Source organism: Colias croceus, chromosome 14, assembly GCF_905220415.1.
Source record: "Colias croceus chromosome 14, ilColCroc2.1".
Taxonomy (NCBI): Eukaryota; Metazoa; Arthropoda; class Insecta; order Lepidoptera; family Pieridae; genus Colias; species Colias croceus.
In genome coordinates this window covers 6,953,416-6,966,348 of record NC_059550.1, presented here as the reverse complement: position 1 = coordinate 6,966,348, position 12,933 = coordinate 6,953,416, and the positions used below count along the sequence as shown (strand labels likewise).

Here is a 12,933-nt window from a genome sequence, read left to right as displayed (position 1 = left end):
TCTCCAGACATAAGAATCATACAATAAGTATAATATCTCCGTTAAGACTCGATGAAGAGGCCAAAAAACATACTTTGGCATTTATAGCAACAAAAGTTAAAATTGTTTGCACGTCATTGCACGTGCCGACATTACGTCATTTTGTCGTTTAACGAGATAACATTAGTGAATGTATATTGCACGTGTATATTCCGTTCTAATATAAGACTATCGTCTATCTTTCGTACTGTGACAAATACGCCTTTCAAAGTAAATCATTATAGGTCTGTGGGGTCGATAACACTGATTGTGTACTGCGTATGTACAAGAAAAATATGGAATGTGTTTGTGATGACCTATCATTGCATCTATTTTAATATGATGTTTTACACACTACAATTATAATAAGTGTTTAAATTTGAACATGACGAATATTGAACATGTTATGAACAATGTAGGTATTAGTATTATTTTTTAAGTAAGAATATTATTTTGTAGTTGTTGATTTTACGCATACATATTTAGAAATAAGAGACTTTATTATGAAGCTATTTTGGAAATAAAAACTGCTGTTATGAAAATAGGTATATAATTCATAAAGTAATAAATAAAGTAAATAGTTTATGCTCACCTAACAATGGATCAAGTCTATCCCTGAAGCTTTTAGCTCGAGTCGCAGCGGCTGGCCCTCTCCTGGGAATCGGGGATTCCCAATCGCATGGCTCCTCCTAATTGGGTAAATTAATATCATAATATGATCTAATTAATATACTATGCTTATATACTAGGCTTATACTATGCATATTGAGATAAAATCATAATAAGTAGATATTATTGTGCTTAGATTAACAGAAAATTAAATATTAAAATCTCTTCTATCTTCTTTTTTTACATTGTATTTTTGCATAATACATGTAGGTATTACTTATACTTACAGGTTCGTAGTTTTGTTGTCCATTAGGCGGTAAGAGGCCATCCCACTGCGAGCTATCCCATGGCTCCGAAAATACTGTGCCATCATCGCTAGCCTAAGCAAAAAAATATTATTCAATATTATGCAGTATAATAATTTGGTTTTATGTCAACATATGTATTGAAATAGAAGTCTGAAATAGATTTATACTTTTCCTTATTAAATTTTTATACTTTTTTAAAATGTAGAGCTGCAAAAATTCAACTAAAAATTTAAAAAAGGTTGTTAAATTTCAAATAAAAATAAAAATTGTATCTTATTTATTCATAGAAGACGTGGATATGAAAATATACCTGTTCTGATAGTGGTCTGAGATCATGGACATTATCATAGCATGAAGCACGAGGCGGTGAACGAACTTCTTCAGGTAACGCAGTTGGATCTGATGTTAGATGCAGTTCTGGGAACCTATGCAGATAGATAATTATGAAACAGAATCAATAATTACACGTACTATGTAAATGAATATGTAAAAAAAAAATTAAATTCAACATTTCAATTTCAATTTTTCCAATGTAGACGTTCCCATCCTAATCCTAAAGATAACAACTTATGAGAGACTTTTATACCTAATAAATCATCAATTAATTCGTACTTTATTTTGAAAATAAAATCCCAATTCAGACTGCTCTGTAATGAAATAAGTAGACAAGCACTATAAAATTATTGTCCGTAAACTAAGTATGTGATTATCATAGATCCAATTACCTTTGCGCAACAACTTGATGTACTGTCAAGTGATGGCCTCCATCATCCACACCACTTAAGCGAGTTTCTTGTTCTGCCAGTGAAGGAAACGTGCCATTTTCACTGTTTGAACACTCATCGTTCTTATCTGAAACCATAAAAATTAAGGTTAATTATTGACGTTACTATCCGTGATCCAATCTAATTGTAATCTGGTTTTTAAACTTAAAAGTAAATAAAAGTGGAACTATTGATTTGTGTGCTTTTAAAAAAAATGTAAATTATAAAATGCAGTTCCATCAACAGGGTAACATACAAACGTAAATCATAAAATTGTAATCTAATAAAATATTTGAAAATTCATAGAATAAGCATCCAAGACTATATTCTGGGATTTGACTAAAGCAATTGAGCATTTATTAGCAATTACTGCTAATATACTTTTAATATTATCTTCATTAGGATAAAAAAAATTATCTCACTTATAAACTGCCAGCTGGAATCAACAGCCCAAGTCTGTTCATTCTTGCCTGCTGGCGGTTTGCCGCCAACTCGTGGTGGCTCCACTGGTTTCATTTTGGGCTTACTTCTGAGTGACACTAGATTGTCCACAGATGTTGATGTGTTGGGTGATGACGCTGTAAAATTATGAATATTATTTTGTTTGTTATAATATGTCTAAACTATAAAGTGTTCTTCAAATATCTTGCAGGATCTATCATTCAGTCAATTAATTAAAGAACAGTAATTAAAAGTCTGCCTTAAGATGCAGTTGCACTTTTGGATAACATCGCGATTTATCTAAGTAAAATATTCGGCTGCGATATCATTATGTAGCCACAGAAAAAAATACATGGATTTAAATCTTACGTGACAGTTCTTCTATGCTATGCATATCTCGGAGTGGGTAGTAAGGATGGTTCTGGCTTGGAGGTTCAGAATATCTTTGTGAGAGATTCACACTAACTCTTAATAGTTTTCGTCTAGTTACTGGTAACATTGCAGCCTGGAATTAAAACAAATTAAAACGAGTGTTTAAATTATAAGGTAAATTGCAGAATTCAATTTTATAAATCAATTCGCGATTAATAGAAAAATATAATTTTAATAATATACCTCTTTCAGTGTATCAACAGGATCAGCGTAAAAGGGACTTCCAGCATTATCTTTTTCGGAATCTTCCCCATTATAATCCTTCGAAGAATCGTCTTCTAGCTTAACAGTCTCCATACTTTCTGCATTATGATTTTCCCTGTTTTTTAGAGCAGCCTCAATTTCTTCAGTCAATTTCTTATTCATATTTAGTACAATATTTAATTTGTCTGGTCTTTTAGCCACGACATCACCTTTGCTGTTTGTTGTAGCTATTATTTCACTTGATCCGTTGAAACTCTTTTTAAGAGAGTTATCGGAGAGATTTTTCTTTTCGTTTAAGCTTTCTGATGAATTCAGTAAGATCATGTTTTCTTTTTCTAGAACGGATTGCGTACTTTTTGCATTATTTAATTTAGCTGTAAATTAAATTATTGTTATTAATTAAAAAGAAATGGAAATTTAATATGCTAATATAGAAATTATTAAAAGTAAAAACTGCTTACGCAGTGTATCTGGAAGTAAGTCCGGTCGTTTGCTTTTCATTAGCCCATTGTTTACATTATTGTCATTTTCAGACTTCAGAGGCTTGAATGTGGTACAATTGTTACCCTCGGGTCCCCAAATGTCTTCGTAATCACTTACTTTATCAATTAATGAACTACGGTAATATACTCCCGGCGATTCAAGGATGTCAGACTCCTAAAACATTTAAAAAATAGTTCAGTACATATAGATGCTAGTCTCTGTTATAATATTATGTATGTGTAAGGACTATGACGTTGTTATATTATATTATCTAAATCTATTCATGCTGTTAATACACTTCAAACAAAATGCTTTATACAGTTTTATGTTATTTATAATTCTTTGCTATTCTTACATATCTATTTAGCTCAAAATGTAGCATTTCCAAAGTGTATAATGCTAGGCAAATACTTCAGTATACCCCTACCTGATAATGTCTGGACTCCTTTCGAAGGGAGTGTTTACTTCTTCTCGATCTACCAGATGGCGTTGTACTTGTCGTGTTTGAATTTGGAGATAACAACTTGTCTCTACCACTTATTGGTGATAGAATTGATTGATTTGATATTGGTGAGAACACATTTTTGTTAGACACAGGAGAAGACCTCGATATAGGAGAAAATATTTCACTCTTATTAGTTTGACTCAGAGGTGAAAATACACCGCTTTTTGAGGAAATAGTGTCATTAGAAACGGGTGAATTTATTTGACTTGTTGGAGAAAATATGCCACTGGTGACAGAATTAGTACCGTTCGGCGACACGAGCTGATTAGGAGCGAAGCTACTTGTGGATTTTGTACACGTATTAACAACGGGATCAATTGATTCGGATGTATTTGTCTGAGATTGTTCATTTGGCGATTCGGGCTCAGTATTGTTTTGTTCAGCTATCTGTCTTTTAAAGCTTCCGTGTAAACTAGCAGTCATTGTACTTATACATTCCCCTTCTGGCGATAAACGATGCAACATGTTCTATACAGGAACAAGAATAATTTTTATGAGTGATTATACAACATATAAATATTAGTATGGATATGCATTCAAGCAAATACAGTTATAGTTGTCTAAATGCTAAATACATGCAACCGGCACACGCACACCATGCAAAAGAAATGCGAATTGTCTCACCTGATCTCCATTAGGCTCATTAAGTTTCCCTGTGTCTATACTGAACACATTCGTATTATTGTTTGAATTAGACGCAAGCGTTAGTTGCAATCGATCACTCTGAATATTCTCGTTTATTTGGTGGTTATGTATTTGTGTGTTATTGACGCTAAACGTAACCGTCGTAGTGACGGTTATGTTTCCATTCGAAACTTTATTAATTGGGCTGAATAGAGCGTCGGATTTAGGAGATAAGGAGATCTTTGAAAAAGGTGGTTTGGCCCACCTCGGTGGAGGCGGGGGAGGGGTGGATTTAATACTGTGAGTTTGTGTCGGTGACAGTTGGGGTGGATTCGTTGTAGGAAATGTGTGAGGTTGTGTAATGTGTGCCTGGAAATATGTTAAGCATATTAATTATCGCTTTAGAATAGAGAAGCATTGTACAACATTACGTATCGTTTTTGTTGAAGAATAAAGATGGTGCAATAGGTAACTACGAAAATAGTAATAATAATAAAAAAATAATAAATAAAAAATAGTAAAATAAAAATTTAAGCCATGTTTATTCTTCTTGGTATTTTAAGCTGAATAAGGGAAACACTTACCGTACTAGACATAAGATTTAGTGTGTTAGGTGGGGTAGGTCGAGGCGCTCGTACAAAGGTTCCGTTTGGTTTTGCCGGTGGTGATGGAGCATTTTTCCCTTTAAATGTACTTAGGCTTTGGCTTTGGCTTGGTGGGGAGCCAGATGTCTCAACTGGAGACATTTTTAAAACAACGTTCTGATCCTTATCTGTGCTAAATATATGCTCTTTTGAATTGTGGCTCGTATCTGTAAAGTAATTTTTGTCTGTGACTTCAATAAATCAACACAATTTACACACACAATTATAATAATCACTTAAAATTTGTTTTTGGAAAAGAATTTAGCACTTCCTCCCTATTATTAAATATTAAATTTTCAGTCTTATAAAATCTTCACACATGTTCTACATATTTCCCTGAATAAAGTATACTTACTCGCATTAAAACTGCTAAGACTAGATCCCGTATCCGAGGGTGTGACAGCCATTGGCACAACGCCATTTGCAAGCTGACATGGCGACAGGAGATTGTTCGGGTTATTCTTTGGATTCGCCATCGGGTAGCCCCAGAACTCTTGTCCAAGCAGAGCCAAGGAACTTAACTGGTGTCTACTCTTCGCTTCTCTGAGAGGTCTCGGTAGTTGTAACTGCACTGGTAACTCATCACTGCAAATGAAATACATAGTTCGATCATTACGAATATCAATTATGTATATACCAAATTTATTTCTGCTAATTACAAATTACGCAATGTGTTTATTAATTAATGCGATTATCATTTAATTTGTGTCATAATCAAATATTATTTGTTGATTTTATTTCACACTAATTACTGAGTAATATAAATACAATTAAACCAAGCAATTTAGAACATTGAACATTATAATGCTTCTTGGTTTTTCAAAACTTGGTTCCAAAAATCTGAACTGAACTGAACAGCAACTAGACTCACCAACATTGTGAATAATGCGCAATCAATTCGGGGATGTTGTCGAATCTGTTGTGCGAGGTCTCGAGGCCGATGCGACCGCCCGAGGCCTGAATGAGGTAGTGTTCGATGTAAGGGCCCTTGTCAGCTGGCAGGCGGACGCTTATTGCCATTGTATCCGGCTGGCTCGACTGGCGCACCACGAAGTTCTGGAACGTTCGTTGCGAATGTAAATTTATTGCCTGTGTTATGTGAAATTTGGATACGTTGGAATAATTTATGTAGAATCGAAAAAATATATTGTTTGATTACATTTAAGATGATTTCCTCAATAAAAAGATTTGTATAAAAACGCTGCTAGGCAAATGCTAGAAATGTTATGTCCAATTAAATTAACAAAGATATTACCTTAAATAAGAAATAATTAAAAATTTATGGCATTCAAAATATTACACCCTCGACATCTATTCCTAAACATGCTTGAATAACGATAAAATCACATAATATATGAGTACAACATAGTTAATATCAACGCTAACGTACCCCTTCTTCCTTCCCTTGCAATAGATGAAAGGCCCCAGCGCGCTGGATCCCAGGAAGGAACCAAACCGGGTGGGTTCTGATCAGTCTCTCCAGCAAGCCAATATCACATGGTGGCTGTTCTTCGGAGTCAGACCCTGAAGATCCGACAGACGAGCAGTCTCCTTTCGCGCCTTCTCCATCTGATGATAGACTTTCTCGGCTCTGAAAAGTTAAGAAAACATTATTAGAACTGTGAAAAAAGAAAAGGTGTGATGGTCCTGCGGGAAACAAACTCGAATTTACGTCTTCGTTGTTCAATTGATTTAAATATTTATGTAATGATTTAAGGAATATTGAAATACCAAGTCGACTCATTTTTAATTGGTAGATACAATAAATGGAACACCGAAGATTGTGATATTGATGTCTAATCTATTAAAAAAACACAGAATACAAAAGTCCATCTAAAATGAGGTATATGTGGATGTTTCTTCTTATTTGCATTTTGCATAAAATATAAGAACATATTTCACATAACTTAATTAATCATACGCTCGCAACCAGCTCACATCTTAGCTAATGGATCTGCATATTTTAAACTTATTGACATCGTAATATGTTAAGAGCATCGCGTCGGGAAACTAGTAGTTTAGAAATATGTACATCAAAATATATTCCAAAATGCAATGAGTATTATCTAACTCTAAAGTATGAAAATTAATTCAGAATTTTAAAGTTCAAAATAGTAATTTTTCATTACTTCGTTAGTTCGTTACAAACACTTGCATTACGAGTTTTGAAAGCATCGTATCCTTTTATGTTTCTATTAAATAAAATAAACAACGAATTATTTTATACGTTGCTGTAAATAGAATAAAGTTTATTTTCAAACGTTACATTTTATTTTAAACATAATAAAGCAGAGTTAAACATGGAGTGGGTTAGGGACCGAGTAAATGTTTGCGAACCGTGTTGATATTTAAAGTGTACACAGCCTATTAAGATTAAAGTCAATGTAAATGAGGACGGGAATTTATAAGGTAATCTTTCCTACTAGCCTAATTAAACATGGATTCAGGTGTATTGATTGTATAGGTTTGTAATTAATATTTTATTGAAATGGTGTTTGCAAAATTAATAAAATTTGTTTTGAGTTTGCTATTTCAAAGATCGTCCTAAGCTTTTATATTAGATTATCCTATTAATTTCGAAAGTAGTTGATTTAAAGACACAAAAAAAGAAACAAAATTTGAAATAAAACGAAACTAAACTGAAGAAAAATCATAATTAATTTCAGGAAGTAATCCGTCAGACTTTGTAATATGATCGCAAAATTGGAGAACTAACCAATTAATGTAAAATATAAATGTTTAAGATACGATGTTCTAAATTGCAATTCGGGCACGGTGCCCAATTCCCGTGTCGTAAGCAAGGGAATTAGGTAGATTCAACTTCGCAGACTTCCTATGTTTTCTCATGATTAAATCTGTCGCTATTTCTTGTAGCAGTCTCTAGAGCATCTAACGTTGTTTCGGTTTGTTGTAAACTTATTCTAAATTTTATATGGAAATAATGTATAGGAGCTTTCGTTTGCCGGTCAATGAACTTGATGTAAAGCAGCAGCAGATATGTATAGTATAGAAAATATATATTAGGTGCTAGATTTATTTTTTGTATAAAATTATGTTGTTAACTTAACATCTTTTCATGTCACGTTGAAACAATTATAAAAAATAAAATACCGAGACATAAAATAATATATCTATGAATCACATAACGTCTATACCGTATCTACCAGAAATTAAATCACAATCGATAGAAGTAGATATAATACGTATTTATTGAGTTATCTGATATTGAACATTCTTCAGCTAAAATGTGGGGTCACACAAGCGAATTTTTAACGGAAATCTATCCCTTCAACATATTGCACCGCAATAAAACCGTTGAATACGACGTTTCATATGACGGGAAGATATTTCGCGACAAATTTCCAGAACATTCACTTCAAACAGAAAGAAGGCTTTGTTCAGGGACTTGGAAATGTTATTTCTCGATTCATCCGCAAAGGTTTGAGGCACAAAGGCGGCAATTTCCTACGATCGTTCGTTCTCGTTGGCTCGCGTATGTCTCGTTGTTTGGGTGAAAGTTATTTTTACCCTTTTTGTGCGGTCATAGCCCTCGCATAAAGATAAAGCCTGCGGAAATATGATACTCCTCATTATGTGAGGAAAGTCTTTTTAATAATTCTATAAAAGGTTTTTGTGAGCGTAGGAAACATACGCTGGCCGCGGTACTGTAGCAAAGATAAAGGTAAACAGTAAAATAATTCTTCGTTTACTTAAAATATTAGTATTAAAGTGATATTATGAATGCGTTAATTGCAAAAAATATCCAAAATACACACATTTTGAAGAAGAGAAGAACTTTTTAAAATTAATATGCGACATTAATCTTCTACGTTTATTTAATTTTAAGTGACGAAAGACAAGCAATCTAGAGATTATATTAACATTATACGCATTAAATAATTATGTTTTATTAAAACTCTGTGCAACGTATCTAGGGGGGTGTCATATTCGTTAATAGAGACAAACTTCCTTGCATAATACCGCACGTTAAACGTGGTGTAGTTTCAAAATTAAATCGCACACATTTGTTACAATTAGTTTTGATGCTGCATTTCATTGCTAATTGTGAAATGAATGTTTTCACATTATCAAGTAAAGTAGCTGTGGTTTTGACTAACGTTATATGATTATATTTATGTATAATTTTTTGCGTATTGTTCTGATTTAATTTTTTTATTATTGATTGGGGGTGACTGGAAGTAGTATCTCGCCTTGCCTTCACCTTGCCAAATTACAACCTTAGTAAGAGAAAAAGTTATTTAGGTACTGGATTCCTACTTTTACAGTAAGGAAGTTAAAAGTCAAATGTGTATTTTCAAGAAACGTGCAAAAAATTTATAGCAATTCCTGGAAACAGTGTCTTTCCAAATCTTGGAACACTATATTTATGGTTGTAAAATTCACTCTTACGTGCTCCGCGTGCACACGGGCTGTGTAAACAAGCATGGTGGTTTAGCCAAATACGCGTACATTTGCAAATAAATAAAAATCGTACCAGCCGTCGTTATTGCTCTATAAATTAATGGTCTGCGGCAAATAAACGATTCAGTGAACCAACATTTGCGCGGGGAAGCCACGCCGTATCTCTGCCGAATCAATTGAAAGGGATTCTGCATTCGACGCTTAATAAAACTGTAATGAAAGTTACTATTTGCATGCGAGTTAATGTTTCTATGTGCTGAAATTAATTGGTAGGTATAGGTGTTTTTATAGAATCAATAGCGGTTAGAGATGGGTTTTTTTTTTTTTTTTTTTTTTTTTTATACTAAAACCGGCAAAGGAGCGGGCGGTGTACTGATGAGGGTGATCACCGCCGCCCATAGCAATTGCAACGTTAGGTAACTTTGCGATTGTTTTGCCGGCCTTTGAGGGACGCGTAGGCTCTTTTTTTGAAGACATCCATATCGTAGGTAGATGGAAACACCGAAGAAGGCAAGCTGTTCCACAATTTTGTTGTTCGGGGCAGAAAATGCCGTGAAAAACGCACAGTTGTTGATAGCCACTCATCCAGGTGGTGCGGATGGTACTTGAGCTTGTGTCGTGCAGTGCGATTGTGGAATTTGGCAGCCGGTATTAAGCCAAAAAGTTCCTCGGAACACTCCCCATTGTACAGGCGGTAGAATGGTTCTGAGTAGAACGCTTTTATAGGCCTCAATTAAAACAGTGACTAAATGAGAATGAAGTTCCTAATAATTAATATTAATCGTTTCGTTCCCCTCTTCCCGCGGACTTCTGTACAGTGCAGACGTATTTGAGATATCGTGTGTTAATAAATAAATAGATTAATTGGTGAATTTAATTAAAATTATAAAATAAATACGAACTTTCATACTAGGGTTTCATAAACTTCAGAGTGTGTCAGTGTCAGTGCAACCGTATAAGAGTAAAAGAGTCGGGCATAGCGTATGTACATCGTCGCGGCAAGTGAGCGAGTAAACTATATCGCGTGATCTACTTCTTCCATCGCTGTTGTCCTGGTACCTGACGGAGTGAGTAATGCCGTTTGTTAAACGAACACCACCGCAACTCGATGCGGCTAGTACATCCGAAGCTTCAACTGGACAGACAGGGACAGAGCGATATGATTCGGACCCAAGCAATGAACAAACTTCATACGGTATTACCAAACGTCAAAAACGTAAAAGAGAGGACGATCTTGGTACGCTGCGGCGCGACATGACGGAAATGTTTGGAAATCTGAAATCGGAAATCTCTGATTTAATGAATAGTTTCAAATCGCAACAGGACAAAAAGCTGTCACTTATACAAGCCAGCGTCGATTATTTGACCACAAATTTAGCCGAACTTAAACAATCTGTTGAGTTCTTCTCTGAAAAATATGATGAAATACATAATAAAATAGGCGTTTTGGAACAGGGATATAAAGAATACCGTTGCGTCACGCAAATGCTTGAAACAAAAATTGAAAACTTAGAAAAACAACTTCGGAATACAAGTATAGAAATTCGCAATATTCCTATGAAGCCACAAGAATCAAAAAATGACTTGGTACAAATTGCTATTAATACTGGGAAGGCGCTAAAAATTGACATTCAGAAATCCGATATATCTGACATATTCCGTATTCCATCCAAAAATTCAACAAATAAACCTATAATAGCCCAATTAAACACCACATTACTCAAAGAAAACATCCTGTATGGAATAAAGAAATTTAACAAGGACAATGCCAACAATAAACTTAACACGAATCACCTTCAAATTGAGGGACAACCACGTCCGGTTTACATATCCGAGAATCTAACACAAAAAATGAAAAAGATTTACTTTCTGGCTAGAGATTTTGGAAAACAAAACAACTATAACTACTGTTGGATTTCAAAAGGGAAAGTATATATGCGTAAGCAAGAAGGCTTTCCACTTATAAAAATCGAATCTGAGGACGACCTGAAAAATCTCTCCAGTCAGATATGACTAATCCTGATATCATATTATTATTTTCTACACTTGTTTTGCTTATGTTTACATTATATAATTAATCTTAGTTTAAACCTATGTACGATAAGGAAGATTACTTACTTATATTATGTTACTAAATTTACATATAATATTATCATAAAAAAAATTTTTACAATCTATATTATTTGTAAAAGTCATTCAATTCCCATTATTCACAAACTTACAATATTACAAACACTACAAGCTCATAATAATACTCAGTGCACAACTACCCTCTGCGTAACGTACGCGTATGTGATAATAAAAAATGTAAGTTCATCTTTGTGTGGTGGCTATAACTATAATATTGAGTCAAACTCTGAAAGACAAATATGTAAGTATAATATTATTATTTTGTTTATGTTCTGTTCCGTGAGTGTATATGCAACGGGTGATTATAGTATTATTAATTTATTACACACTTACGTAACTACAACTAAATTACTTTTAACTTGCAATTGCGTGGAATACAGTGAAATTATCTACCTATATAGTTCTGTTGTACTATCAAAATATTCATGTGAATTCATAACTTTTGATTATGCAAAACTATTCTGTATGGGCGGATTGAATTTTATTATATTATTGCATCACATAATATTTCAAATGTATAAGTGGCGAAATAAATATTGCGTATATTTTAATAGCGTTCCTCTTATATTTTATGTCTCATATAAAACTGAACCTAATACCTACATAAACATAATTCGATCGTAATAATTTAAATATCATAAACGACATTGACTACTCGAATGATATCAAATGTACTTTGTTAGACAATACAAATCTGCTTAAAACTATTCTTCCACATAATATATTTGATTCATTGTGTATAATAACGATAAACATAAGAAGTATACATCGCAACTTGGACGAATTTTTAGTTTTTATCAGTAGTCTCAATGTTAAAATTGACATTATTGTTTGTACAGAATGTTGGATAAATAGTGACTCAGTGCTTCCTAATATTAGTAACTACAATTTATTTTACACACAAAAAAGTTTTAACCAAAACGATGGTGTTATGGTATTTGTTAGAGATGAGATCCCCGCCGTAGTCATGGAACCTAACTTCGAAGAGGGTAACTGCCTCCTAGTACAAATTAACCCATCGATATCTCTGATATGCACTTACAGACCCCCGTGTTTTCAGAATGCTTCCATTTACCTAGAATCACTTGACCTGTTATTACGAACCATTAACTCAGAGACAGTTATCTTAACAGGAGATATTAATATAAATATCATGCCCAACGCTAATAACAGATTTTCTACTGACTACTTAAACTTAACCGCCTCACATGGACTGTTACAATGTATTGACAAGCCAACACGATCTAACACCTGCCTTGATCATTTCATGGTTAAATCAAAAAATAAATTGGAAACATTCATCTTTCCACCGTTTACGGATCATTGTCCCATTCTTTTATTTATATCGA

At 33.8% G+C, this 12,933-nt stretch overlaps 1 protein-coding gene across 10 annotated transcripts in view; it reads right to left on the bottom strand.

Moving 5' to 3' along the window:
* The window catches only part of LOC123697243 (protein sprint), a 211,004-nt gene that overhangs the window by 7,867 nt on the left and 190,204 nt on the right, over window positions 1–12,933 (bottom strand). For 8 of the 10 annotated variants that reach the window (XM_045643689.1, XM_045643688.1, XM_045643687.1 and 5 more), the window contains 14 exons: window positions 6,423–6,623; window positions 5,904–6,088; window positions 5,388–5,617; window positions 4,973–5,199; window positions 4,389–4,757; window positions 3,687–4,232; window positions 3,238–3,433; window positions 2,756–3,150; window positions 2,510–2,645; window positions 2,122–2,277; window positions 1,661–1,787; window positions 1,246–1,360; window positions 915–1,007; window positions 611–707 (listed from right to left, as the gene is read on the bottom strand). In XM_045643689.1, the coding sequence (XP_045499645.1) occupies window positions 611–707; window positions 915–1,007; window positions 1,246–1,360; window positions 1,661–1,787; window positions 2,122–2,277; window positions 2,510–2,645; window positions 2,756–3,150; window positions 3,238–3,433; window positions 3,687–4,232; window positions 4,389–4,757; window positions 4,973–5,199; window positions 5,388–5,617; window positions 5,904–6,088; window positions 6,423–6,623 (3,073 nt within the window). The remainder of the gene's footprint in view (window positions 1–610; window positions 708–914; window positions 1,008–1,245; window positions 1,361–1,660; window positions 1,788–2,121; window positions 2,278–2,509; window positions 2,646–2,755; window positions 3,151–3,237; window positions 3,434–3,686; window positions 4,233–4,388; window positions 4,758–4,972; window positions 5,200–5,387; window positions 5,618–5,903; window positions 6,089–6,422; window positions 6,624–12,933) is intronic. The other 2 variants (XM_045643691.1, XM_045643690.1) reach the window with 2 other exon arrangements.